Genomic DNA, 26297 nt, shown 5'->3' with positions numbered 1-26297 from the left:
TGTGCTCGCTGAGCACTACCTGCTGCTGTCTGGTCTTATGTACCTTTTGTAACAGTCAGAAGACCATCTCCCTAATTGTTTGATGCCCTCTACGCGCACCCCTTCAGAGGATGCAGTTGTGGCTGCATCTATGAGGAAAGAGTGGGTGCTGAATTTTTTGCCTAGCGTTGAGATACCTGCCGAAAACAAGCAAGCATGCAAGACATGTTCCACTTGGTATTTGGTAAGTGGTGTGCCATCTGAAAGCAAGAGGAGATATCCCTCACTGGAGGGGCGGATGGCAAGGTAGGGAGTCAGGAGGCTCACGGGGCAGAACGTGGGCGAGCCTAGGCTTTGTAACCAAAGTTCTATCCCCCTTCCCCTCTGATCAGTTTTGGATTGGCGCAGGGTGATCTTGACCGTGTCCCCCAAAACCACGACGTCCTACAGAGACAATGCTACACCTGACGTGTCAATCTTGGATTTGGCAACCAGCTCAGAGATCCTAAAAGCGCCAAAAAATGCTAAACTGAAAGCGGTTGCAAACAAGGCAGATTCGTGAGCGGAGGAAGTGACCTGAGGTAAACACAAGATCATTCTCTGGAGAGTTATAAAATCAATAGGTGATCTGCTGTCGGGCACTTTGGGTTCATCTCTAGCCCACCCTTTTAAAGCTGCCCTAATGACAAATGCTCTGGTAGGGTCTGCCTGTCCTTTCAACTTGGCCTTGTGACTAATGGCTGCTAGGTGGCCTGAAATCCAAGAATGGCTCTTTTTGTTATCCTTTGCCCACAGGATGAAGGCCTGGACTTTCAATTCTGCTGCCTCCCTAGAGTCTTCCCAAGGCCCCACAGTGGCACAAATTTTTTTAACACAAGAGTTGTATCTATTGTTAGTGTTCGGCGCCAGTGACATCTCCCCCAGGGCCCTCATCCTGTTCACCACTTCAGAAGGTACCAGAGGTGCGCTGGGAAGGGGGTGGCTTCCTCTCTCGCTCTCGGCCAAGCTTCTCGGAACCGTTGCCACTGAAAACGAGAGAGAGCGTCAGCAGCGATGTTCTTGATACCCTGAATGTGACGCGCCCTGCATTCAAAATTGTTATAAAGGCAAGTACGCACCAGCTCGTGCAGCAGACATAGAACCAGGGGGCAACTAGCAGAGTGAGAGTTGATGGCCTGTACTACTGTTAAGTTGTCTGACCACAGCAGGACCCTTTTGGCGGACAGGATGGCAGGCCATAAGTGGTAGGCCACCACAATTGGGAAGAGCTCAAGGACTGTGATCTTAGAGGTAACCTTCTTCTTAATGAAGGCATTGGGCCATTTCTCTGCGCACCATTCCCTGTCTAAGATTGCCCCAAAGCCGTGCCTGCCTGAGGAGTTCGTGTAAAGGGCAAGGTCAGGACTACCCGCCCTGGGGGCCCTCCAAATCACTGCCCCATTGAAATTGTGCAGAAACTCAGCCCACATGGTCAGATCGTGTTGTATCCCTTTGCTCAGTTTCACCATGTGGTGTTTCTTAGTAATGTTCGCAGTGGCCCTTGCTAGTCTCCTGGCGAAGACCCTACCTGCTGGAATGATTCTGGCAGCAAAATGAACAGGCCTAGGATGCCCTGGATGCAGCCCAGGGAAGCTTTGTCCAGCCCTACCAGCGCATGAATCTTGATAGACAGGTCGTGCACCTTCTCCTCTGGTAATCTGGACTCCCCTGCAATCGTGTCTATCTCTATTCCCAGGAAAGTCAAGATTTGAGCTGGCCCCATTGTCTTACCAGGGGCAAGGGGGACCCCCAGGTGGTCTGTAAGGAGAACAAAATCTGCCAGGGCCTGTGAGCACGGCTGTGTCCCGTCACTCCCGATAAACAAAAAGTCATCCAAGTAATGTAGAATATAGAGTAGTGAGCAACTCAAAATACCCTTGAGGGCTTGGGTGATTATGTGGAAGGGTAAAGATGCCTTCAAGGGAATTTGTTTAAATCACAATTAATAATTCAAGTTTGACTGAAAAGGATGACTTAATAATCCTTATAAGAAATTAATTCATCAAAAATCAATTAATAATTAAAGAAACACAAAAAGTACATAGATAACAGACACAAACACAAAGGTGTATAGAAAAAATAGAATTTATTGAATAATAAAACAGTTAGTTTCATATACAGATACAAATGCTTGAAAGTTGAATAGGTCTGCAGGAACAGAAACAATATATTAATGAATGACTCAACAGAACCTAAAACACCTATCCAAAAAACTAGTATAAATCATAGAATATGGATAAGGCGAAGGTCGACGTTTCGGTCTTCTAAATAATCATTTGTGAGACCATCTTCAGGACTGATGTCAATTGGGAACTGTATAATAACCAATGTAATCTGAAACACAAATGTTGGCAGTTACATATCAACATCCACTATTTTACATTTTATCGATAACACCTCAGTGATCACACACAAAAAAGGAGAGAGACATGCATCACAAAAGCAAACTACACCAAAAGACACTTATATATATACAAAGAGACTGCTCATCAAGAATATAAGTAGTTATCTGAATTGGTAAGATTTTGTGCATAAATGATGGATTGACGATTTAACAAAATGTTATCTATTGTTGTATATAAGTGTCTTTTGGTGTAGTTTGCTTTTGTGATGCATGTCTCTCTCCTTTTTTGTGTGTGATCACTGAGGTGTTATAGATAAAATGTAAAATAGTGGATGTTGATATGTAAGTGCCAACATTTGTGTTTCAGATTACATTGGTTATTGTACAGTTCCCAATTGACATCAGCCCTGAAGATGGTCTCACAAATGATTCTTTAGGAGACCGAAACGTCGACCTTCGCCTTATCCATATTCTATGATTTATACTAGTTTTTTGGGTAGGTGTTTTAGGTTCTGTTGAGTCATTCATTAATATATTGTTTCTGTACCTGCAGACCTATTCAACTTTCAAGCATTTGTATCTGTATATGAAACTAACTGTTTTATTATTCGATAAATTCTATTTTTTCTATACACCTTTGTGTTTGTGTCTGTTATCTATGTACTTTTTGTGTCTCTTTGTCATAACTAGACTGACAACAGTTATGACAAAGAGATTGCTCATCAAGAATATAAGTAGTTATCTGAATTGGTAAGATTTTGTGCATAAATGATGGATTGACGATTTAACAAAATGTTATCTATTGTATATAAGTGTCTTTTGGTGTAGTTTGCTTTTGTGATGAATGTCTCTCTCCTTTTTTGTGTGTGATCACTGAGGTGTTATCGATAAAATGTAAAATAGTGGATGTTGATATGTAACTGCCAACATTTGTGTTTCAGATTACATTGGTTATTATACAGTTCCCAATTGACATCAGTCCTGAAGATGGTCTCACAAATGATTCTTTAGGAGACCGAAACGTCGACCTTCGCCTTATCCATATTCTATGATTTATACTAGTTTTTTGGATAGGTGTTTTAGGTTCTGTCGAGTCATTCATTAATATATTGTTTCTGTTCCTGCAGACCTATTCAACTTTCAAGCATTTGTATCTGTATATGAAACTAACCGTTTTATTATTCGATAAATTCTATTTTTTCTATACACCTTTGTGTTTGTGTCTGTTATCTATGTACTTTTTGTGTTTCTTTAATTATTAATTGATTTTTGATGAATTAATTTCTTATAAGGATTAAGTCATCCTTTTCAGTCAAACTTGAATTATTAATTGTGATTTAAACAAATTCCCTTGAAGGCATCTTTACCCTTCCATCCAAGTAATGTGTCACCCCCTCTACACCGTAAGTGTCTTGGAGTGCCCATTGCAGGAAACAACTGAAAGCTTCGAAGTACGCACAGGACACAGCACAACCCATGGGCATGAATTTGTCAAAGTAAAACATGCCGTCGAGCTTGAAACCTAGCAGGTGATAGCTGCTCGGGTGGACTGGTAGTAACCTAAAAGCTGATTCAATGTCTGCTTTGGCTAACCAGGCCCCTCTGCCCGCTCTCCTGACTAGATCCAATGCTACATACAGCGTGGCATAAGACACAGAGCATTCTCCCTCTTCTAGCCCGTCGTTGACTGACGTCCCTTTAGGGTAGGAAAGGTGGTGGATAAGTCTAAAGGCACCTGGTTCTTTTTTGGGCACGACCCCCAGGGGAGATACAACAAAATTCTCAAGGGGTGGATGCAGGAAAGGACCTCCTATTCTGTTCAGCGATCTCTCTTTTTCCATCTTCGCCCTCACCACTTCTGGTTGTTCCTTGGCAGATCTAAGGTTGTCAGCATCCCTGCTTCCCAGAGCACCCGTGAACGGGATCCTAAAACCTTCGTGAAAACCAAATAAAAACAAGCGGCTGTCTGCCTCTAAGGGATAACGCCTGAGCAAAGGAGTGATGTTGTCAAGGATCACGGGGGACCCTCCCAGTGGCGCTAGCCGATGAGAACTTGATAGAAGAGGGGGTAAGCCTGGAGAAAGGGGGCGCCCAGAAGGATCGCTAAACTGCAACAGAGGAGGGACTGAGAGCGTGCAAGGAGAAGCCAAACCCGGAGACCTGCTGCCTGACCCCAACTTACTGTCCCCCTTTGCTAGCTGGCTGGGAGCTCTGTTTGGAGTGGCAGGAGGCTGAGGTTGCAGGGTGGGGTCACCCACAAGTGTTACAGGCATGGACGAATTTACATGTCTTCCCCCAGGAGCAAGACCCATTGTTGAAGAGGCGGCAGGTGCCAGGCGGAGATCGCTTGAAGCCACCTCTGGACCCACCTCCTCTACGGCCTCCTCGAAAGGAATGTTTACCCTTGCCCCGAAAATAGGAGGATCCCCCGTAGAAGACTGCCCACTGGGAGGACTGCTTGTTGCTCCAACCGCTAGCTGGCCCCGTGCTCCCATGTGCTCCATCCAGAGCTGCACCTCCTTTTGATCCCAGTTCATCTCTTGGCACTGAGACATTTTCCTTCTGAACTCCCTATCATAGTTGATCCATCCATTACCCCCCATTTCAAGGCCTCATTGTGGATGATCCTGGAATACTGTACCAGGCCTGGGCCCTGTTCAGGAAAACGTTCCATGGTGACAGCCGCTAAAATGGAGAAAGCTTCTAGCCAATTGGAAATGTTCTTTTCAGGCCATGGCTGGTACTTAACCTTTTTTATCATCTTCCTTTGCCCCAAACTTTCTAGCATCCATGCCTTCCTGACCTAACATGAGAAGGGTAAAGATATCGATAAACTCCCTTTTCCAAATGCCCTCTTTGGCAGCTTGGGGTACCTGCCAAGCCAATGAGCATCGCCCCGAAAGGAGCGGTGCAGTGGAGATCGCGGGGACAGGTGCAGGCACGGGAGCAAGCAAAGGGGTGGTGGCAGGAGGCACCACCGAGGGAGCGCTTGTGGCGGCAGAGGGTGTGATCGGAACCTGTGCAATGGCCGCTGAAGGATCGGCGGGGGAGCTCACCAGCGGCGCCCCGCTAATTGCCCCATTTGAGACAGAGGGAGCCACAGGTGAAGTTGCAACATGTACTGAGTCCCCCTGCTTCGCGGCCTGCACCAAAGACCAAACAGTGGAGGCCGCCAGAACAGGACTCCCGCTAACCACGCTACTACCCCCAGCTTGAGGTGAGCTAGCAGCAGAGAACCCCCCTTGGAAACGTCCCATAAAATTGTTCAAAGTGTCCAATACTTTGGTCAGCTCATCTCTGGTGGCGAAATTACCTTGGGCCGCTTGATTGTCCTTGGAGAGGACCGGAGGCGGTGGCGTAGCACTTGCCCCCTGTGACGCGACCTTACTGGGGTTCGCCACCGATTTGCTTCGTGTCAGCGGCAAAGATTCCAGGGGGAAATCCCTAACAGTGGGCTTTCTGATCCGCTTGGGCCTGGATGGAGCGGCATCGGTACTGTTCTGGGTGTCTGGCGAAGGGGATTCTGCCGGGAAACCAGAATCCTCCGGCTCTGGCGTGTTCAACAAGTTCTGTGCCCAAGCAAGGCCTTTCAGCTTTGCCAGCTCCATAAAGTCGGCCCACACTGCGTCTTGGTAGGTGCCCGGCAACGAGTCCTCCACCTGGGTGTTTTCTTGGAAGAGGGGAGGAGAACTTTGGCTGTCCATTCTCACTTCAGTATGCTCGCACGGGATATCACAGTGGTGCGACAAGCGGAACGTAAATATTCGATCGATTCGGAGAGACTCCGCGAGTGAGAGTGAGAAGGGGCTATGGAGGTAAAAAAGGGTACCGTTAGTTGGCGCACTTAGAGGTGACAAATTTCTAGATAACGCATTGCCGTGTTCCCTCTCGCTTTCAGAGTGTATGCGCCCCCTTCCGTGTCCACACCAAAGACTGGTCGTCCCCATATACCTGTCTCTGTCCCCACAGTTGCCACCTGTGCCGCCTCCTTGTCCTTTGCGTTGATTACTTTGTTTTGTATTCTGAAAAATAAAAGAAATTGTCACAACGTTCCTTCCATTATTTACAATGAGATCCATAATCTGTAGAGCTCCTTCTGCTTCCAGCGTCATGCCACCGTATTCCAGCTTCCTCTTAGCCAGTCCACACCAGCTGTACACGTACTTCTCCTGAAAGTACACACATGTTAGTGCCACCTTAAATGTAACATGTAACAGCCCTGATTGCCCTTCTAGTTATACCCCAACCAAAACACCCGGGCAAATGGTGTCAATACATAAGCTAAAGTAACTAGCTGCGAACCTATTGCACTGCAAAAGCTTGTATATATCATGTGTTTCACGGGAAAGAGTACAAGAGCACTGGCCTACTTCCCGGGCCTGCCCCATGAGCGCTGCTAATTGCACACAAAGGGGAGCAGCCACTGCGTAGAGAAAACGCAAACTAGACCCAGGCCAAAACGGGAAAGAGAGCGCAAAACATGAACCAGATACGTGCCAAGAAACAGAGATGTATTGTGGATATGCACGTAGAAACAAGGGGGGGTTACCCCGAACCACCGGGCGGATGGCGCGGGGACCGAGACTCGAACCCGGAGGCTCCGAAGACGAGCGCTCCAGCAAAGGCCAGCATTACTCCCGGGTAACGCAGGCCTGCCGAAAACATGACTAAAAGCCAGGTGTGACTCGCGGACCAGCTGAAGAGTACCTACCGAGGGGGGAGCCTCCTGGTGCCATGAGCCCCTCACCTGGAAAGCTCTCCCGAAAGTGGAACCGCAACGCCGCACAAGAGCCCCGCTTGCCAGCACGAAGCAAGCGGAGACTCAGCTGACACCCCTAACGCAGAGGAGGGCCGACACAGGAAATCACCGTGGCCTGTGCTCACAAGGACGGAGCCAGCCTGCACCCGGGAGGGGATACCTGATTCCCAGGGGAAAACCAAACTTGAGAAGGTTAATGGCAATCTGGGATGCTTACCGTGACTTCTGTCCTTTTGTTGTTCAGGCTTTAGTTTAATGTGAGCTGTAGATGAGCTGAAGTGCATATGCTGGACAATTTTGATAAAATGCGGAAGGTTGTTTCAAAAACTGGAAAGCTGTCTCCGTGCCCCAGGCTAAGCGGATGAACATCTGCCATTTGACCAAGAGTGGGTTATCTTCAGTGTGTCAAATGACTACCCTTTTCAGGTATTAGGTGGGTGAATATTGTTCAGAATTTAGACAGGATGCTGATACTGTATTATTTTTATTAAGGGGATGGGAGTCCTTTTATATTTTGCTAACTTAGATCTGCAGGGGTGGTCAGTGCAGGATCCAATATTCAGCTTATTTATTAGATTGATCATTTCATTAGAGTGGAAAGTGAACTTTGTTGTTAGGTACTATTCACATAGTTTTCTTGTGCTATGGATTAGCTTCCACCTATGTGTGCTTTGTCTACAAACAGCATTCTTTTGGGTTGCTGTATTAGAATTAAAAAAGGTGTGTGGAGTATTCAGTACTCTCTTGTCATTTAGATTTCATTAGTCACTGATTTGTCTATTCCATTGTTTCCTTGGAATGCTTAGGGGGAGAAGTCTAGCTTCATTAAAATTAAGGAGTGGAGAGTTGATTGAGTATTAGAGTCTGGAAGATTTGTTGGGATAGGTTTTCGCCCTGGATGCTTCTGTTTATTTAGGATTTATTTTAGTAGAGTCAATAGCAAGTAAGTGCTGCCTTTGTGCTTTATACCGAATGCAAGCTTTATGAACATGTTATTCAAGATATGTGTCTTAGAAGCCTCCGTTGTTTCTTTCAAATATGGTGTCTGCACCATTTTGATGTTTGACCTCAGAAGTGTACTTTTCATGCTGGTGAGTTGTATATTTGTTGGCATCTTTTTGATGTAGCTACACACTCTATTGGTGATTTATTGTAGGGCACTAGTTCACTGTTAGAATGAAGCTACCTAATCACTTGATGTTTTTAAGGTTGACTTTGGTGCATATGACGTGAGGTAGTAAGGTTTTGAAAATGTTGCTGAAAGGTTCTACTCCTGCTATGAGAAGGGTCTCTCTTGCCACATCCGACCCTGTGTCCAAAGTTCTTTTGGTATCTCCATTTCTACCTTATATTTACCCCACTAACCCATACTTAAAATTGCATAACAGCAGTTGAGTTCTTTTTTACATGTAGTTCTTACCTGCATCAGATAATGAAAATGGCCTTCCACAGAGGTTAAGTCCATCACAGCCAGGCCCCTTGACTTATCTACTACTCACCAATGGATAGCTGACGTTTTTCTAAAATTGAATGTTTACATGACAAAACATTTAATCATCAAAGATACAGAGAGCACATGCCCCCCTACTACCTGTCCGCCACCATCAAAACAAGTTTGTAATCTTGCCAGATTTAATGGACCCACCATCAAGACAAGTTTGTAATCTAGACATAATAATAGATCCAGAACTCAAAATGGGTTTACAAGTGGCTAAACCAGCTGACAATTGTATTTGGTACCCTCAAAAGATGTTGCCTTTCATTGATCAGAGCTTGTGGAATAGACCATCCACGGATGAGTGGTAAATATTGTAATTCTTTTAGGACTGGATCAGGGTAATGTCTATTATCTGTCTCTTCCTGTCAAATTGCTCAGGCTCTTACAGATAAATTAGAACATAGCTGCTCTTTCCTCACTGGTGTGCCACGCAGGGAATATATATTCCCTGCTCTTTACACTCGCTGTTGTAATGCAGTCGGTCTTGCCTTTGGAATTTTAGGAGTATTTATTATTGTGGGCACAGCAAACTTGTCTGAAATGGAAGCCATGGCTTATCTATTCCAGGCAGAGCGACGGGCCGGCCGATGACGAAGGCGCAGTCTCCCTAAGAAGGCAGTGAGGCTGGCAGACCCGTAGAATAGGCAGGTTTTTTTGGTGGTGGGAGGGAGGGCACCCAACAGGGAGATGCAATGCCAATGCTGCAAATAAAAGATAAAGTGCAGCGCTTGTTAAACGGGCGCCACATTGCGGAGAGGATGTGGCCTAAGGGCCAGAGCCACCTAATTTGGCGCTGTGGAACCAGGTTCGAGCCTCTGCGTTGGCTCAACATCCTGTGATTCTGGACAAATTACCTAATCTCTACATGCCTACAAAACATGAATGTGTCCTTGTGTAACATAAACTGGTGCTCACGTAAAATGCTCCAATACCTTCGGGTGAAGTCTGTGCTATATAAAACTGCAACAAAAAGAAAAGAAAAAAAGTTAAACTACGTTCCACATGGGGAGATGTAGAGCAGAAGCTGCAAGTAATAGATAAAGCGTGGCGCTCGTGAAATAGGCAGCACTCTGAAATTGAAACTACATTCCAAGCAGGGAGGGCACCCCACGGGGTAATGCAGCACCAAAGCTGCAAGTAAAACATAAAGCATGGCGCTCATGAAACGGGCGCCGTACTGAATGCAAGACTATGTTCAAAGTTTTTAAAAAGATGGAGGTGGGCGAGGCGTGCCATGCAGAACAAAAGAAAGGTGCGGACACCATACTTCAAGATAAAGACCGCCATGCTGTGCTGCAACAATTTACAAAGATGAAGAATGGAAGCAACAAAACAGTGCATGAACATAAAAGGAAAAACACTCCTGGGAAAGGATCCCATAATAGGTCAATACTCCACGGGAGGAGTAACACAGGAAAAGGTGGGACAATTAAGTACAATAAACCATAGAGAAGAAAGCCTTTTGGAATGACACACACTTTAACAAATCAGCAGTGAGGGTGTGGCCAAAGCCCGTAAAAATGACTACAGTATGCCTCGCAGAGCAGCGCATGAGCTGCCCAGGCTCGACCTTAAAAAGGCTATTGTTTAAAAGTCTGATGCTTATATGGCCAGGGACTGCCGGAACCCCCCCCCCCTTCCTTTAACAAACATTATTAAAATGACATGAGAGGGATTTCTTTGGAGGCGGGGGTCGTGCAACCCCCGGCCGTATTTATTAAAACATAAAAATAAAACAAAATTGAAATAAATAATATTTACACAATTATGCAGAAAACGTTCCAAGACATTTGATTACAATTGATATATACAGATAGCAGATGGCTAACCTTAACATGATTCTACTACAAGGTATTTCCTATCCAAATCTAACATATGAACCATAATCATACATTAATTACTTTTCTGCGTATCCTATTTGGGCCTACGGCAAGGTCACTAACTGGTGTCAGATCCTTATCAATTAACCACACCCTCCAGTCGGAGTGCGCATGCGCAAAGGGCCGGTTTACCATGAGGGTACTCCCCCCCCCCCCGGTTACCCCTGTACGCTCTATTAACTCCATTAAAGGGGGCCCTTGTGTCTCTGCGCCGTTTACTGACGTCATTGTGCAAGTGCGGGATGGCCAACAAGCCTAGAGAAAGCGTGACTCCCCCCTCCCCCGCACCCATTTAGCCTGGAGTTCTAGGAGACCCTCTAAGGACCTTAAATTTACCGCTCACCAATCATGACCTTACCGCCTGACCAAGGAATAGCAATAAATACGACGATTGATGACCTGTAAACGGGATAAAGTTCTAAGGAACAAAACATATTAGTACGACACACTTGTCATCTATATACATTTGGAACAAACCTGTGAAAAAACCTTCATAAAACACAATACCAATCATCTGCTTCAGGGGATGGTGGGTGGGGAAAAAGAATTACAGCCTCCTAGAGGCTGGATGGGCAGGCGTGGAGCGCGGAGTCAAAGAGGCAGACTCCTGCACTCCCTGGCCTTTTAACCCCTCACTTGCCAGGCCGGTTCTAACCAGCCTGGCCTTTGCTCCCCAGTGACCCGGAAGTGATTCAATCACTTCCGGGTCACTAGAAGACCCGGGGTCCAATCAGTGTTAAGGCGCGCCTGACGTGTCATTGTGATGCGACGGGGCGTGCTCCACCGCAGAGAGCGGGTGGGGGCCGGTGCGCCCGCCATACTTGCGGCGGGGCCGATGCCGGACCTACCTTTCTCTATGGCCAGGGACTGCCGGAAACCCCCCTTCCTTTAACAAACATTATTAAAATGACATGAGAGGGATTTCTTTGGAGGCGGGGGTTGTACAACCCCCAGCCGTATTTATTAAAACATATAAATAAAACAAAATTGAAATAAACAATATTTACACAATTTCGCAGAAAACGTTCCATGACATTTAATTACAATTGATATATACAGATATCAGAAGGCTAACCTTAACATGATTCTAGTACAAGGTATTTCCTATCCGAATCTAACATATGAACCATAATCATACAGTAATTACTTTTCTGCATATCGTATGTGGGCCTACGGCAAGGTCACTAACTGGTGTCAGATCCTTATCAATTAACCACGCCCTCCAGTCGGAGTGCGCATGCGCAAAGGGCCCATTTACCGTGAGGGTACTTTCCCCCTGATACACCTGTGTGCGATCGTCTGTAGCTGAGGAGACCTGAACAATTTCCCTGTTTTATTGTAGATCCTCCTTACCGAGTGATTCAACGCTTTTACAGAATCTCCTCCTCTCCATTTAAATCTGGGTACCATCTGAGACCACACTTGGTGCAGCCCTGGCATGTCTTAGCTAACCTCCCTACTTCTGAGATTATGTCCTCCATCAAGCCTCTTCTACCCAGATTTACCAGGTCGTTCCCACCAAAGTGTAGGATAATTATACTGGGTGGATTCCCATGTTTACCCAAAAGATCTGTAACGAAACCCCGGAACTGACTAAGGTAGAGACCCCCTTTTCCATGGAAAGATACCCTAAAACCGGCCTGCTCAACTCTGTCTCTAATTTCTTGAAAGAAAAACTGGATTCAAAGTTTTGCATATGAGTGACCAATAACCCAAACAACATGTGCTCCTGCGTCTTGTGGATGTGCCCGTCGTTGTATTGTATCTTGCTGCTGGTGCACCGATGCCAGTTTCCACCCTGCGGGACAGGTTTGAGAAACTGAAATGTAAGCAGAGATGGAACATGCATCAATACAAGTGATAAACGCCACACTAGCAGCATGTGTAGCTGCACATAGCGCTTATAACAATTGGTGGACCAATTCCCAATCCTTTTTACATTGTTGCTATGCAAACCTCTTCTGAATGAATGTGTTCTAAAGCACTTCGGGTCCAAACCTGTCCTGTTTATTGCCATGTCCACGACCCTTTTAAACTGAAACCTGGTGAGCGGGGTCCCATCTGCATGTATTAGTAGTGCTCCTCCCATCGCACTGTTCCTCTGTCGCAGGAATGTTTCTAGCTGAGTTACTGGGCAGCAAGGATTATCACGTGCGCGGTGAAGTACTATCCCTTCGCCACAGGCCTCCTGGTCTGTTTTGGATTTTCTAATGGATATTATTAAAGTGTCGCCCTGTACTTTTGCTTGTTTCAGCTGCAGCCCTCCTTGCACATCCTGTTTATTCTGTGCCACCAACTCCCCTATCCTAAAGGCTCCATAAAACGCCAATGAAAAGGTGGCTCTGCATAGCAACGCCTCCCCTGTTGAGCTGCAAATGCCTTCAAGTGCTGCTGGTAGAGATGTCAGCAGTTTTATCACAATTGGGCGTCTTGTGTCTGGTACTGATCCCTGGAGGCATCGCCACCCCTTCAGTGCCTTTCTAACAATGAAACTTTTAGTAGGATCCCTGCTGCCCTTGATTTGTGCGAAGAAAGAGATTGCTGCTACATGTCGCCTGCCTGCTGCCGCAGAGCGCCCTTCCTTATTCAAAGTATCTAAATACCGCAGATATGCCCCTGACTCATGCCAGCTGCCTACCCAATCCTGCCCCAAAAAAGCGCAGTAAGCCCAAAACACCCCTTCATAAGCTTTCCTGGTCTTGGGAGCTAGGCTAGCTGCCACGAGGTTCTGTAGCTGGGGGCACCAATCTGTCAAAGTACTTCCGGGAAGAGTGTTGGTGTTGCCTCCGCAGAGGGTAGGTGTTCCCTGAAAACCTGCATCTTGAAGCGAGAGAGTGCGTCAGCAGCATTATTCAAAACCCCCGGGACATGTTTAGCCTTAAACTGTATGTTCAATTTCATACATAACAACACTATTTCCTTCAAGAGGCGGAGGATCCTTTTACACAGTGCAGCCTGTTGGTTGATGCATTCTACCACCGTCATGCTTTCTGACCAGAAAATCACAGATTGATTACTCAGATGATGAGGCCAAACAGTGAGTGCCACCCAGATGGGAAAGAGTTCCAGGAAACCAATGTTGGCTGTCACACCATTCTCCACCCACCATGCCGGCTAATGTTGTGCCACCCGTTCATTCCCAAGTATGGCAGCAAATCCCACACTGCCCACAGCGTCAGTCCATAAACCTAACTCCGCAGAGGTAGTGGGTGGACCGGGGAACACCATCCTGCCGTTGAAATCCTTCAGAAATGCCATCCAAATACGCATGTCCTAGCAAACCTCAGACGACAGTCTTGTGTGATGGTGTTTTTCTTGGAGACCTGTCATGGCCTGTGTGATGGAGCGGGAGGATGGTCAAGCCATAGGTATGACTCTCAGTGCAAAATTCAACTTACCCACTGTCTGTTGTAGCTGATGTAAGGTTACATTATCTTTTGCCAGGCATTGTTGTAGTGAGGTCTTAAATTTGGCAAATTTTTCCCTAGTTAACTGGAAACACATTTGTACACAGTCTAACTCTATGCACAGGAATTCTTTTGTGGTTGCTGGACCCACCGTCTTCCCTGGCACCAGGGGAACCCCGAAGGCCCGCATGAGCACGCAAAATTCCTGCAATGCCCAAGCGCACTCCCAGGAGCTCGCCGATCCTAGGAAAAGTAAATCATCCAGATAATGATTGACGTATTGGTGCCCCGTTGCCTGTCTAAAAACCCATTATAAAATTAACTGAATTTTTCAAAATAAGCACAGGAAACGGAGCATCCCATGGGCATGCACTTATCCATATAGAATTTGTCCTGAAATTTGAAACCCAGAATGTGGTAATCAAGAGGATGTACAGACAGCAGACGAAAGGCGACTCAATATCTGATTTGGCTGGCAAGGCCCCGAGTCCCAGAACCATTTGCATATCCACTGCCTGGTCAAAGGAAGCATATTTCACGCTACAGATTTCCTCATTGATGGCGTCATTCAGTGAATTGCCTCTAGGGCTGACAGATTATGAATCAACCTGAACTCCTCCTTCTTAGGGACCACTCCAAGGGGTGAGCAAACAAAACTGTGCACAGGGATGTGATCAAAAGGACCAACTATTCTGCCCAAGCGTAATTCTTTTGCAACTTTTGTTGCTGCCACCCTAGGGTTGGTCCTTACAGAAAGCTGATTTTTACAATCTGGTGTCTATGTAATCAAATGCAGGAATCCTGAAGCCATACAAAAAACCTTCTTGTAAAGTCCTAGCCGTGGCATGATCTGGGTACTTGTTTAACCAAGGAGTCATAGCCATAGCCTCAATGGGTGAGTGTGTTACAAGTTGGGTCCTCTCCTCACTCCTGTTTCTTCTTTCCCCTATACCCTGATTTTTTTAGGCATTTTGATTCTGGGTGAGAAGGGTTATTGCAGATAGAGCACACATGCCTGAACTTACAAGTGCCTTGGGCCCTAGTGCATGTCCGTCTATTAAAATCCCAACATGTCCCTTTCCGCCCCCCCCGTTCCATGGACTAGGGGCCATGCCTGTGGTTTGGGGTGGCTGAAAGGGCTGAGAAGCGTGAAATGTGTGCCCTTGTTCAAGTTTTGCACTGTGTTATCAGGCTGCCCTGGCCCAAACTGATCCAACCATGAGATTGTGTTGACTCAGTCCCAGGAAAGTGATGTGTCAACTGCCTTGGCCTTCCTGAAATTCATGCCATATTCCTTCCACCCTACGCCCCCATATTTGTCATGAGACATAGTAATCCTGCTCTGGTAACAAGCCATCTCTGCTTGTAAGTTAGGTGAACGCTCAGTTATTATTGCCATAAATACTGAAAAGGCCCTAATCCAGTTGCTCAAATTCTCCTCTACCCTGAATTTCAACAGTTCACTGCGCCATACACTAGGAAGCATCCAGTTTTTCTGTTTCCTTGAATACTCAATTTCCCTGTCATCCACGAGTAAGGAGAACATATTAATGTAAGCACCAGACCATACCAATGCTTTCACTTCCCGTTTTAAATGCTTGACCAGATGTTCCCTTCCTGTGCGTGACTCACCCACGCCCAGCAATGGCAATGTCACTTCCTTACCTATTGCAACTAGTCCAGCTGGCTCGGTCAGCTTGTCCTTCCCATGGCTGTTCACTGGCACATCTTCGTTGTTTCCTGTTGGTTGCGGGAGAGATGGAGTACCTGGCCCTTCGCCTGGCGTCCCGCTTGGTGTTGCAATAATCTTTGCAACCATCTTTTTTGCCTCCGCCAAAGGGTCCTCCCCTACTTCCTTTGCCCCCACTGAAGTTGGCAACATCCCTCCCCTCCCTAACCAAGGGAGAACTGCCGCTATCTGTGCCACTAATTCCTGTGGGACCTGATTGGTGTCTGTTGTTGTCGTGACAGGTCTAGGGACCACTGGGATAGGTATAGGGATCACTGGACTAGGTGTGGGCACCACTGGGATTGATGTGGGGACCACCGGGGTTGGTGTGGGGGCCACCGGACTTTGTGTGGGCACCACTCGGATAGGTGCGGGGACCCCTGGAATACTTGTGGGGACCACTGGGATAGGTGTATGGACCACCAGGACCAATGTCAATGGAACCCCTGAGGGACCGCCGCCTGACAGAACCTCTCCCAGAGGATGGACTGGCACTGAGGCTTTTTCTTGATTCTTCCCCTTCCTGGGCATAGCCCGCCTGTGGAGAGGATCCAGTTCACCCCTGGGTTTTCGGGGCACAATGGCTCACTTTGGCCTCCCCACCAGCTCACTCTGCCCTTCAACTCTTTCTCTGAGCTCTGCAAGGATCTGTCCCAGTTTTTCAACCTTTCCCCATCTCATATCCATTGTCCCCATCCTACGCATCATTGACTCCTTCATGTGTTTCATGCGGGAATGCTTCGCACCACTCTTACTGGCCACAGCTCCTGAGCCAAAATAGCAAGGTCACTTATAAACTGATAGGCAATAACACCGCAAAAACAATGTTATCTGTACCTAAGTGATTTCTTTCACTGAGAGCCTCCCCACAACATTTGCCTGGCCTGGAAACCTGTCCAGGTCCTTACCTGAACAATGTTGCAGGTAGACAAACCGGCCATAAGCACCACGCAACTGGAGCCGCACTACACCAGCTAACCTGGGTGTTGGGTAAGTAATCTCGAGCCCGGCGGCCCACAGAAGCAGTGAAATGCAGGCCTGTCTGTGACCTCTGTGAGTGATGTCCTCTTGCACGTCCGATGCGCTTCGCAAGGAAGAGTGAAGTCCTCCTAAGGATGTGCGCTGGAAGCTGTTGAGAAAAGCACGAAACACCTGGTTCGCGGCGCAGTGCCCTACTGGCTTGACAGGAAACTACAGCTTTAGACAGCTATCTATGTTTATACAGCACTGGTTGCACCACTGTCGCCTTAAAACAGAAACTCAAACCAAGCTCCCCACTGTGTTCTAAATGTTGTCTTGATTGGTAGCAAGCTACTACACCCTATCTCTTCAACAGAAAGGTTATAGGTCGTGATGCAGTATGCAGACCCCCTTTTGGGCTATCACGTAAACCTTAAACTAATCCTGATGTACTTTGTTTAGTCTAACAATCTTTTGCAATCACTCATTGAGCCCCCCCAAAGTGGATTGCATCTGAACAAAAACACTTTTTAAATTGATCACGCCTGAACTCAATATTGAGCTCCTCCTGCTACAAACCAGGATGTGGGTCACGCTCTCGAGCCCCGGCTGTATTTAAAAATTGCTCCCGGGACCCCCCTACACAAACGAGCCTAACCAATACAATGTTATTTTCGCTCACTGCCCACAGGCCCTGCACTGCAATCACGGTAGCTGGGCAGCAGTCACAGAAGCTTCCCTGATACCTTGAAGAAGCGATGCATGCTCTCCTCAAAAACAAGCCTTCCACGAAGCAGGAGGGAGGGGCGAGTTTGGGCGTCTTAATCCTCCGCCGGGCTGTCCTTCGGCATGACACACATCGCATGCTTCCCTGGTGCCGTCGCGGTCGCAGTATCCGTGGAGCAGCTACAGGGGAAACAAACAAAAATAGGTGCGACGGGAGACGAAGACCGATTCCTCCTGGCGAGCCTGCTCGACGTCCTCAGCGATGCTCCCGAAGCCAAAACCACACCGATTCCGAGACCCCTGCAATAAGTGAAAAAGGAAAAAGAATTACAGCCTCCTAGAGGCTGGAGGGGCAGGCCGTGGAGCGCGGAGTCAAAGAGGCAGACTCCCGTGCTCCCTGGCCTTTTAACCCCTTACTTGCAGGCCGGTTCTAACTGGCCTGGCCTTTGCTCCCAGTGACCCGGAAGTGATTCAATCACTTCCGGGTCACTAGGAGACACGGGGTCAAATCAGTGTTAAGGCATGCCCGCCACGTCTTTGTGACGCGACAGGGCGTGCCCCACCACAGAGAGCGGGTGGGGGCCGGTGCGCCCGCCATACTTGCGGCGGGGCCGATGCCGGCCGCTCCTTTCTCTTCATAAGGTAATACATGGTACTGCCAGGCTGTTCCTGAAGAAAAACAAACTACTGCCACATGAACCTTCAAGATCTTTAAGGCCACGGGCTCCCAATCTTCCCTGTGTTCATAGAATCAAAACAAAAGCTTTTGGTGATGGTGCTTTTTTAATCATAGCTTTAAATGAATGGAATAAATTACTGACCACCTCCATTCCATCCATATTCTACTAAGCTTTCAAAAACTTTAAAAATGTCATCTGTTTAATTTACATTAATTCACTTTTTATCTGTTTTATTTCACTCTGATTTTAGTGCCAAGAAGCTTTTTGCATATGTGCGCTTTATGAATACCAACAATGCAATAAAATACGATACTCTCGCTGTCTTTACAGGTACATGCTCTCCTGTGGTACAGTCAGTAGTGCGAGGAGCTGTGGGCCAGTCCATCACACTATCCTGTACTTACCCCGTTATAGCATGGAGTGATGTCACCACCATGTGCTGGGGTCGTGGGCGCTGCCCTTATTCGAGGTGCAACAATGAAATCCTAAACACAGATGGCTGGAAGGTGACACAGAGTGAATCCACCAGATACCGGATGAAAGGGGACATCCCAGGCGGGGACGTGTCTCTGACCATTGAAGATGTGGGAACCGCAGATGCGGGGACCTACTGCTGTCGCGTGGAGATCCCGGGCTGGTTTAATGACTTGAAACTCACGCAGAGTTTCGAGGTAGATCTAGGTGAGTCGAGAATCCCTTTGGAGTAAAGGTTGGTGTAACAGCTTGTGAGTTCCTCTTATTGTTTGTAATTTCTCTTCCTAATAGTTTTGGTAGGAGACCATCCTTTCTGTTCAGAGAACATTGCAATGTCCAGCGGTGTCACTGTCTGCAAAGGCCCTCAAGAATGCATAAATCATTGCCTCGCCACACCTGCAGCACACATCCTTTCACAGAGCACTAATTGACTGTTCGTCCTGTGCAGTAAGTGCTGGCACTTTAGTTTACAAAAAGGACTAGTGACAGTGCTCTCACTTTTGAGCGTTGTTGCCCTCATTTAACCAACAACTGTCAGGGAGTGCTGAAACGCCTGATTTGCCAGTACTCTTAAGAGTAGCTCTCTTTTGTAACTCGTCTTTTTTATTTGTACTGATATATTTAGGGGCATATTATCAAGAACGGCGTTAAAATTATCGCCGCTTTAGCGGCAGGAAACTGCCACTAAAGCGGCGATAATGGGCTTGTTAATATGCCCTTGTGAAATCCCATAGAAGCCCATGTTCTGCTGTGAACCTGGGCTTCTGTGAGAATTCGCAAGGGCATATTATCAAGCCCATTATCGCCGTTCTTGATAATATGCCCGAAGTTATTTTGTCTGTCCCATTAAATGGTTATGCCGTCTCCTCTGCCATCTGTGAATGTGTTCTTTCTTTCACGCCATTATGGCGAGCCATAAACACTTTTATTTTAAGTTAAGAACATCTAGACAGGTTACAAGGTTACATTGCTTACCAGAGTAAAACATTTTAAAGGGGGTGTCGTGCCTTCCCCTTAATTACCACAGGAGCCAGGAGCAGGTTGCAACATGACCTTTATTCTATCATGCCTGCTCATAACTGATCCTTCCGTCCTTGTCCCTCCTATTCCTGTTCCTCCTCCCTAGCTCCGCCCCCCAACCACTAGACTGCATCACGACACGACATCTCCCCCCTTTTTAACAAATAAAGTTGATTCTCAAAGTGTCTATAGTTCCGTGATCAGCTGCACAGGGCTGCGGCCCGCCTGTTTGAGTCATGAAACACCTCTCCATTACAAACTCAAACTCGGTCTGTTTCTCAGGTGTCAGCAGGGTGCAGTCTGTTGGAGGTACTTCATTGTGTCTTTCCGACTGTCTTGACAGGAGTGTCGCTTCTTGTGATGTGGCTGTTGATGGCTCCGCTAGATGTCGGCTGTCCGTTTTCTTTTGTGGTTCTTGTTTGAGTGTCAATTGATCTCTTACACGTGTGTCCGTTGTTTTCGTTTTCTTCCGAGTGCCTGCATGCACTTCTATTTCTCGTTGTCTTATTCGGTCAGGGGCCTCCCTGTCTTCCTGTCCGTGGACAGGCATACCAGACGACCCAGGTGCACGTTTCCCTTCTGACTGATGATAGTGACCTCTCTTTCTCAACGGGTTGGCCCCTCTGGGTAGGGTGACTGGGTGGTCCCTTCCCGCCCAGTGAGTACAGTCACCGGCATCTGTGCTTCTTTTGTGTCCCTTTTGTGTAAGCCTTGCTGACCCCTTCAGCGGTGACGGTATATTCTTCACGTCATGATGTTCCTGGGGCTGGCATGGCATGGTGTCTTGTGGAGATTTCAGGCATTGCAGGTTGTTGGCCTGAGGAGTGTTGTTTCGGACTGGGACGACGGTCTTTGCTTCCCCTGTGTTTTCAAGTGGTGGACACCGTGACCGTTGTCGGTACCAGGATTCTGTTGATTTAAGTGATTGTCCGGACATGCTTTCTGAATCGGTCGATGACGCACTCCTAGAGTCGACGCTGTCGAGGAGATACTCCTCTGGGTGCATCCCTTGAAGCGATGACACACTCTTGGAGTCGATGCTATCGAGGAGACATTCCTCTGGGTGCATCTTTTGAAGTGTCTTTTGTGTTATTGCTGTGACGGGTTTGTTTGCTAGCTCCGTATTTACTTTCTTGGTTTGGTCTTGGGATAATATTCGACTCTTCTCTGTTTTCTCCTGATCACAGATGGCTTGAGCGTCTGCGTCTTGAGTCATTTGAGTGTATGTGTATATCGGTTTCTGGGGGTGGTGTGGCTTGTCCCCTCGCCTGTGTTTGGTCCTTTCCTCATAGTCGTTGAGTCGACTGTCGTCAGTCTCCTCTGTGTGATCGGTGTCTCTGCTTGATGGTTCTCCAGAGTAGTATGTTAGTTTCCGAATATAACGTGACTTGTCCCCTCGCCGGTGTTTGGTATTTTCATCATGACCATTGAGTAGACTGGTCTCGGTCTCCTCTGTGTGGTCTGTGTCACTACTTGATATGTCTCCAGAGTAGTTGTCTCCAGAGTAGTGTGTTGAGTGACTTCTCGGCGTTATGTCAATCCGGTTGTTCCTGGCTGTCCCAGTCTTTCGTACACCCTTGTCCATTGTCCTTTGTGTTGGTGACTCAGGGAGTTCCCTGTCACTTCGTCTTTCATGGTATCTTGTCTCTGGTCCACCTTCGCCCTCCCTCTCTCGGGTTTTGTTCGTCTCCTGGGCCTTCCTCGCGGACATGGAGGATGTCTCCTTGGATGTCTCCTTTCTTCTCTTTTTGTTTCCTGCTTCCTTGTCACTTTGTCTCTCATGACATCTTGCCTCTAGTCCGCTTTCGCCCTCCTTCTCTCGGGTTTTGTTTGACTCCTGAGCTTTTCTCGCGGACATGGAGAATGACTCTTTTCTTCTCTTGTCGTTTCCTGCGTCCTGGTGGAATTCTTTGGACGCTTCCCTCGCTGTGACCCGCTCTCCAATTTCGGCTCTCCTGATGATCTCTTTTAGCGAGAACCGGCCTTGAATGATCTTGCGCTTGGTGTCAGGTTTTGAACAGCCTTCAATCACCCGCAGTCGGATAGCATCTTCATTTGTGAAGGTGTCGAAGTGGCAACATTTCACTAGACGTTGCAGCCGGGTAATGAAGCTTGGTAAGGATTCGAATGGTTCCTGCCGTGCTGCGTTGAAAACAGTGCGTTCATGATCCACGTCTTCCTTCGCGTAGAAATGAGCGAGCAGCGTCTCTCTGAGTCCTCTATATGTCTCTGTGTCTTTTGCTAAAAATGTTTTGATTAAACGTCGGCCTTCGTGACCCACCAGCTGAAGCAGTAGTAGTCGACGTCTGCTATCCCTCTGCTCACCAGTCGTTGTAAGGAATTCGTCCAATGACTCCAGCCACCTTGACCATTCAGGACCTAAATAGTGGGCGCTGGTCTGTGCCACTGGAGGAGGTACTCCAATGCAGGGGTTGGGTTTATGCGTGTCTTTCCTCACAGGCATGATGGTGTGGTACGCAGGCTTCAAGTAGACGGACTTGATTTCTTGAGATCAACTTGGTCGTCACTCAGCCAGTTTGTGTTAAACTGCGTTGTTTGTAATTGCGCCTTGCATTTGCTTGTACTTGTCTCGTTGTAATTCTTGCACTTGAGATTGTACGTTTGTCAATGTCCGTTCATCTACCTATGCCAGCGTTCGATGCGTTACGTTGTCTTTGACTTGTGCTTCTTGTGTTCAAGTTTGCATTTGCATGTACTTGCTATGTTCAGAATTTGCATTTGCTCGTGTTCGTTGCATTTAAGGCTTGTATTTGCTTGGGTTTGTTGCTTCACAATTTGCCTCACAGTTGCCAATGCTTGTTTCCACCTCAGCCTGCCTGACCTCAAAATGACTGCTCTGGATGCTTAACAGGGTTTGGGACAAAACCCGCCTGACTCCAAGATGGCCGCCCGGGAATCTCACTCTCCACGAGATTTGAGATGCATTCAGTCTCCAGCTCACCGAGTCACACCAGACACTCACCGGGAGCTTCTTACATGCCCAGCAGGTCTTGTCCAGCGTAGTCCACGATCTTTGGCCACTTTCCACCCTGCAGGTAAGCCAGGGAAAGATTCCCGACGTCTATCTTTTGTCCACGTGCCGTCCCTCACGCATCAGGGGTGAGCCCCGATGTCGGCAAAATCGGCGCTTTCCTTCCGGCGCCTCCACAGGGGTCCCTCGCTTCTCTGGACTCCCCTCACTCCTCAGGGCGCTTCAGGAGGGCTGGATTGGGCTCCCAGTTTCCTCTTTGACCTCAAACCTTCCAGGGGTATTCACGGTGCACTTGCGCTGTTTTGGCGCGAACCAGCGCTCTCGGGGCTATGGTTGCAGCGCTCAGCCACGCTGGTCATGCGGGGCTCTACACGATCATCTGATCGCGGGGCTACTCGTTTACAGCTGGCCTCAGTCTATGGGCGGCGGCTTCGTGGGGCACACGGGTCGCGACGGTGACCACGTCCTGGCTGGTGCCCAGGACAGGGCTTCTTTCCAGCTGCAGTGTTAATCGCACCGCTTGTCTATCTTGCGAGTTCCTCAGCGCTCCACGCAGCTTTCCAGCCACGGAGCTTTGGACCAGGCTGACTCACCCTCTCATTTGCAATTGGTGCAGCTGTTTGTTGGGTGCTTCCCGATTTTCGCGCCGTTTCCGCGCGGATTTCCACTTTGGCCACACTTCTGGCTGGTTTAGGCGGTGCACGCCGGGTGCCTTCTTCACTTAGGCAAGCAGCTTGGTGGAGTCCGCCGGACACCGCTTTGGGCAGCAGGGGCAGCGTGTGAGTCCTTCGGGTTTCGCGTTCCACATGCGCCACGCTGGCACAGGCTGCAGGCTCTCTGTTCACGGCCGCTTACAGGCGGCAGGGGTTTATAGGCACTGTGGGCTTCAGTACTTATCCCATCCTCGTCGCCATTGTCGTGCCTTCCCCTTAATTACCACAGGAGCCAGGAGCAGGTTGCAACATGACCTTTATTCTATCATGCCTGCTCATAACTCATCCTTCCGTCCTTGTCCCTCCTATTCCTGTTCCTCCTCCCTAGCTCCGCCCCCCAACCACTAGACTGCATCACGACACGACAGGGGGTGTGATATTAACAAGCATTGGCAAGCAATAACTCTGAGCTTTGTGGTTGAGTAAGTGCATTAGCGTATGAGTTGTCAAGACTGATGAAATGAGGAAAAAATAAAGAAAATGTATTTATATATAAAAGTGTACTTGTAACTGAAAAACCGTTTAAAATATTTTTTTAATTGTAAACAATATTATTTCTTGATTTTAATAAAGAAGACTGTGAAATGTATTCACTTATTAAATCTTTAGAACACATATTTTTGTTTACAAAAGAGTATATCATATTACATTACGGTATTTATGCTTTTTTTTTTTAAACGTGAAAAGATAACTTTTTTGTAAAACACTGTCATTTTGTATTTTTGCCTTTGAACAAATATTAAATTTATTTTCTCCTTATCGTTTGTTTGGTGCTAATAAAAATAAGGAAGATGTGCTGCCATTAATACAATATAAAAATAGGCAAAATAATTTTATTTTCAATTTAGAAGCTTTAAACTAAGTGTTTCATGTAACAATAGAAAGCTCATTCAGGTAGGCTCAAGAGGAGACTGGTAAAGTAACGCCTAGAAGCCACAGGAGGATACAATGAAGAGACAGGTGAGGGAAGATGTGGGTACGTGAGGAGGCTGTGAGGGTGAGCAAGTAGAGAGGGCACAGAGGGAGGCAGGTGAGACACAGCGAGGGAGGCAAGAGGGCATGTAAGCAGTGCTTAATTTGTAAAATATGAAGTGCAGGTGCTCAAATTTTTTTAAGAGGCCACACCCACTTCCCGTGGCCCCACCCTCTTCTAGCAGTGGCTCCACCCACTTATTCTAGTTGCTTCACCCGCATCCTCAACTGGTACTGCTGACTCAAGTACTAGAAAACTAGCACATGGTGGCAAAGGTTAATTTAGTCTACCTTGGACAGTTGCAATATGGGAAAATCCATGCAAGATGGTGGCTGAAGTGAAGCAGCATGACAGTAGCAAGTATTGGGTGTTCTACAGTCCCTATCCCAAAAGGAATGTAAGAGAGCCAATGTTGAAAAGGAGATGTATTTTTACTTTTTTAGGTCAGGATTGCATGCCATCCCCACTTGGAAGGTCTATCTCCCTTGTTTCACAGAATGTCAGCACTTCATGTGGATCTCCGTTGAGCAGCTCGCTGCTCAATAAACACTATGGTTCCCCATGGGTTCGCACCTCAATTTAAGACCATTCTAGTCAGCTGGTCTTTTGTCCTATATGATGTGGAAAGCCAAGTATGTTGCAGTTAACTGAATGAAGTCAAGTGAAGTATTGGTGTTCTCAGCTTTGTGGGCGGCATGCGGTCAATGATTGCAACCATGAGCAGGGTTCAACAAATCAACATGCACATCTGAATTGCTTAGAAAATGACAGAGATGGAAGAACCAAAAAATAATTAAATACAGAAAGTATTCGATTAACAAAACGTGCGTCCACGCGCTAGAGACGGAGGAGGAAGGAAGTGGAAAGTGATTGAACAAGAACATTAGAAAAAGGAATGAGAGCAGTGCAAATCCAAATTCAAATAATTAAACAAACATATGCCGTTTAGTTTGACTATTAGTGTTATTATCAGTCTATAATATAGCTTTAAAAATGTGACATTGCACTTAGTAACATTGTGCTTGGAGGACCTGAGCTCCCTTTCCGCCCTTCTTGTGTGAGGCACTCCCTTTTCACAGCGTCTTTAAGTTATCATTTTAAAAGACATCCAGGAAAACATTGTGGCTGGGCCTCCAGATTCAAAATAGTGCAAACCACCTTCCAAAGCATATGTGTTGGGGGAGGCAGCCTTAGAGCACGTGGTTCGGAGCTTTGCATGTGTTCAATGCATGAAGCTGCTGTTCACTGGTCTGCGAGAGATGGACGTACCTGAGAGCATTTTGCATGTGGATGAGAGATGCCAAGCCACTCAACAGAGATAACTCCACTCCTGAGGCGAGATAGCCGGGAGAGCTTTTTAACGATTGTATCACCTAATTTTAAAGAATTACTTTTAAAATTTATGTGTTGATAAATTGATGCTGTTTTTAAAGATTTCACTTGCTTAGTAATCGCACTTTGAAAACCAGAGCACTCCCCTCACCATACCTTGTTTTGAACTCCCCGCGCTGCCGATTTCAGGGCTGCGGCGGGTCGGAGTTCTTGGCGCCAGAATCGGAGCGAGCACAAGCCACGCCCACTGACGCTGGCCACGCCCCCTTGCAAAAACCCTTAAAGCGAGCAAAAGCCAAGCCACTCAACAGAGATAACTCCACTCCTGAGGCGAGATAGCCGGGAGAGCTTTTTAACGATTGTATCACCTAATTTTAAAGAATTACTTTTAAAATGTATGTGTTGATAAATTGATGCTGTTTTTAAAGATTTCACTTGCTTAGTAATCGCACTTTGAAAACCAGAGCACTCCCCTCACCATACCTTGTTTTGAACTCCCCGCGCTGCCGATTTCAGGGCTGCGGCGAGTCGGAGCTCTTGGCGCCAGAATCGGAGCGAGCACAAGCCACGCCCACTGACGCTGGCCACGCCCCCTTGCAAAAACCCTTAAAGCGAGCAAAAGCCAAGCCACTCAACAGAGATAACTCCACTCCTGAGGCGAGATAGCCGGGAGAGCTTTTTAACGATTGTATCACCTAATTTTAAAGAATTACTTTTAAAATTTATGTGTTGATAAATTGATGCTGTTTTTAAAGATTTCACTTGCTTAGTAATCGCACTTTGAAAACCAGA

General features: G+C 47.1%; 1 protein-coding gene across 1 annotated transcript in view; it reads left to right on the top strand.

Moving 5' to 3' along the window:
* Positions 1 to 26297, top strand: part of LOC144767187 (hepatitis A virus cellular receptor 1 homolog) — a 241000-nt gene that overhangs the window by 40126 nt on the left and 174577 nt on the right. Inside the window, exon 2 of the mRNA XM_078650749.1 lies at positions 18332 to 18682. Coding sequence (XP_078506875.1) covers positions 18332 to 18682 — 351 coding nt within the window. The remainder of the gene's footprint in view (positions 1 to 18331; positions 18683 to 26297) is intronic.

This window comes from Lissotriton helveticus, chromosome 7 (genome assembly GCF_964261635.1).
Source record: "Lissotriton helveticus chromosome 7, aLisHel1.1, whole genome shotgun sequence".
Lineage (NCBI taxonomy): Eukaryota > Metazoa > Chordata > Amphibia > Caudata > Salamandridae > Lissotriton > Lissotriton helveticus.
Note: the sequence above shows the minus strand (reverse complement) of the source record. Positions and strands in the feature narration are given on the sequence as shown.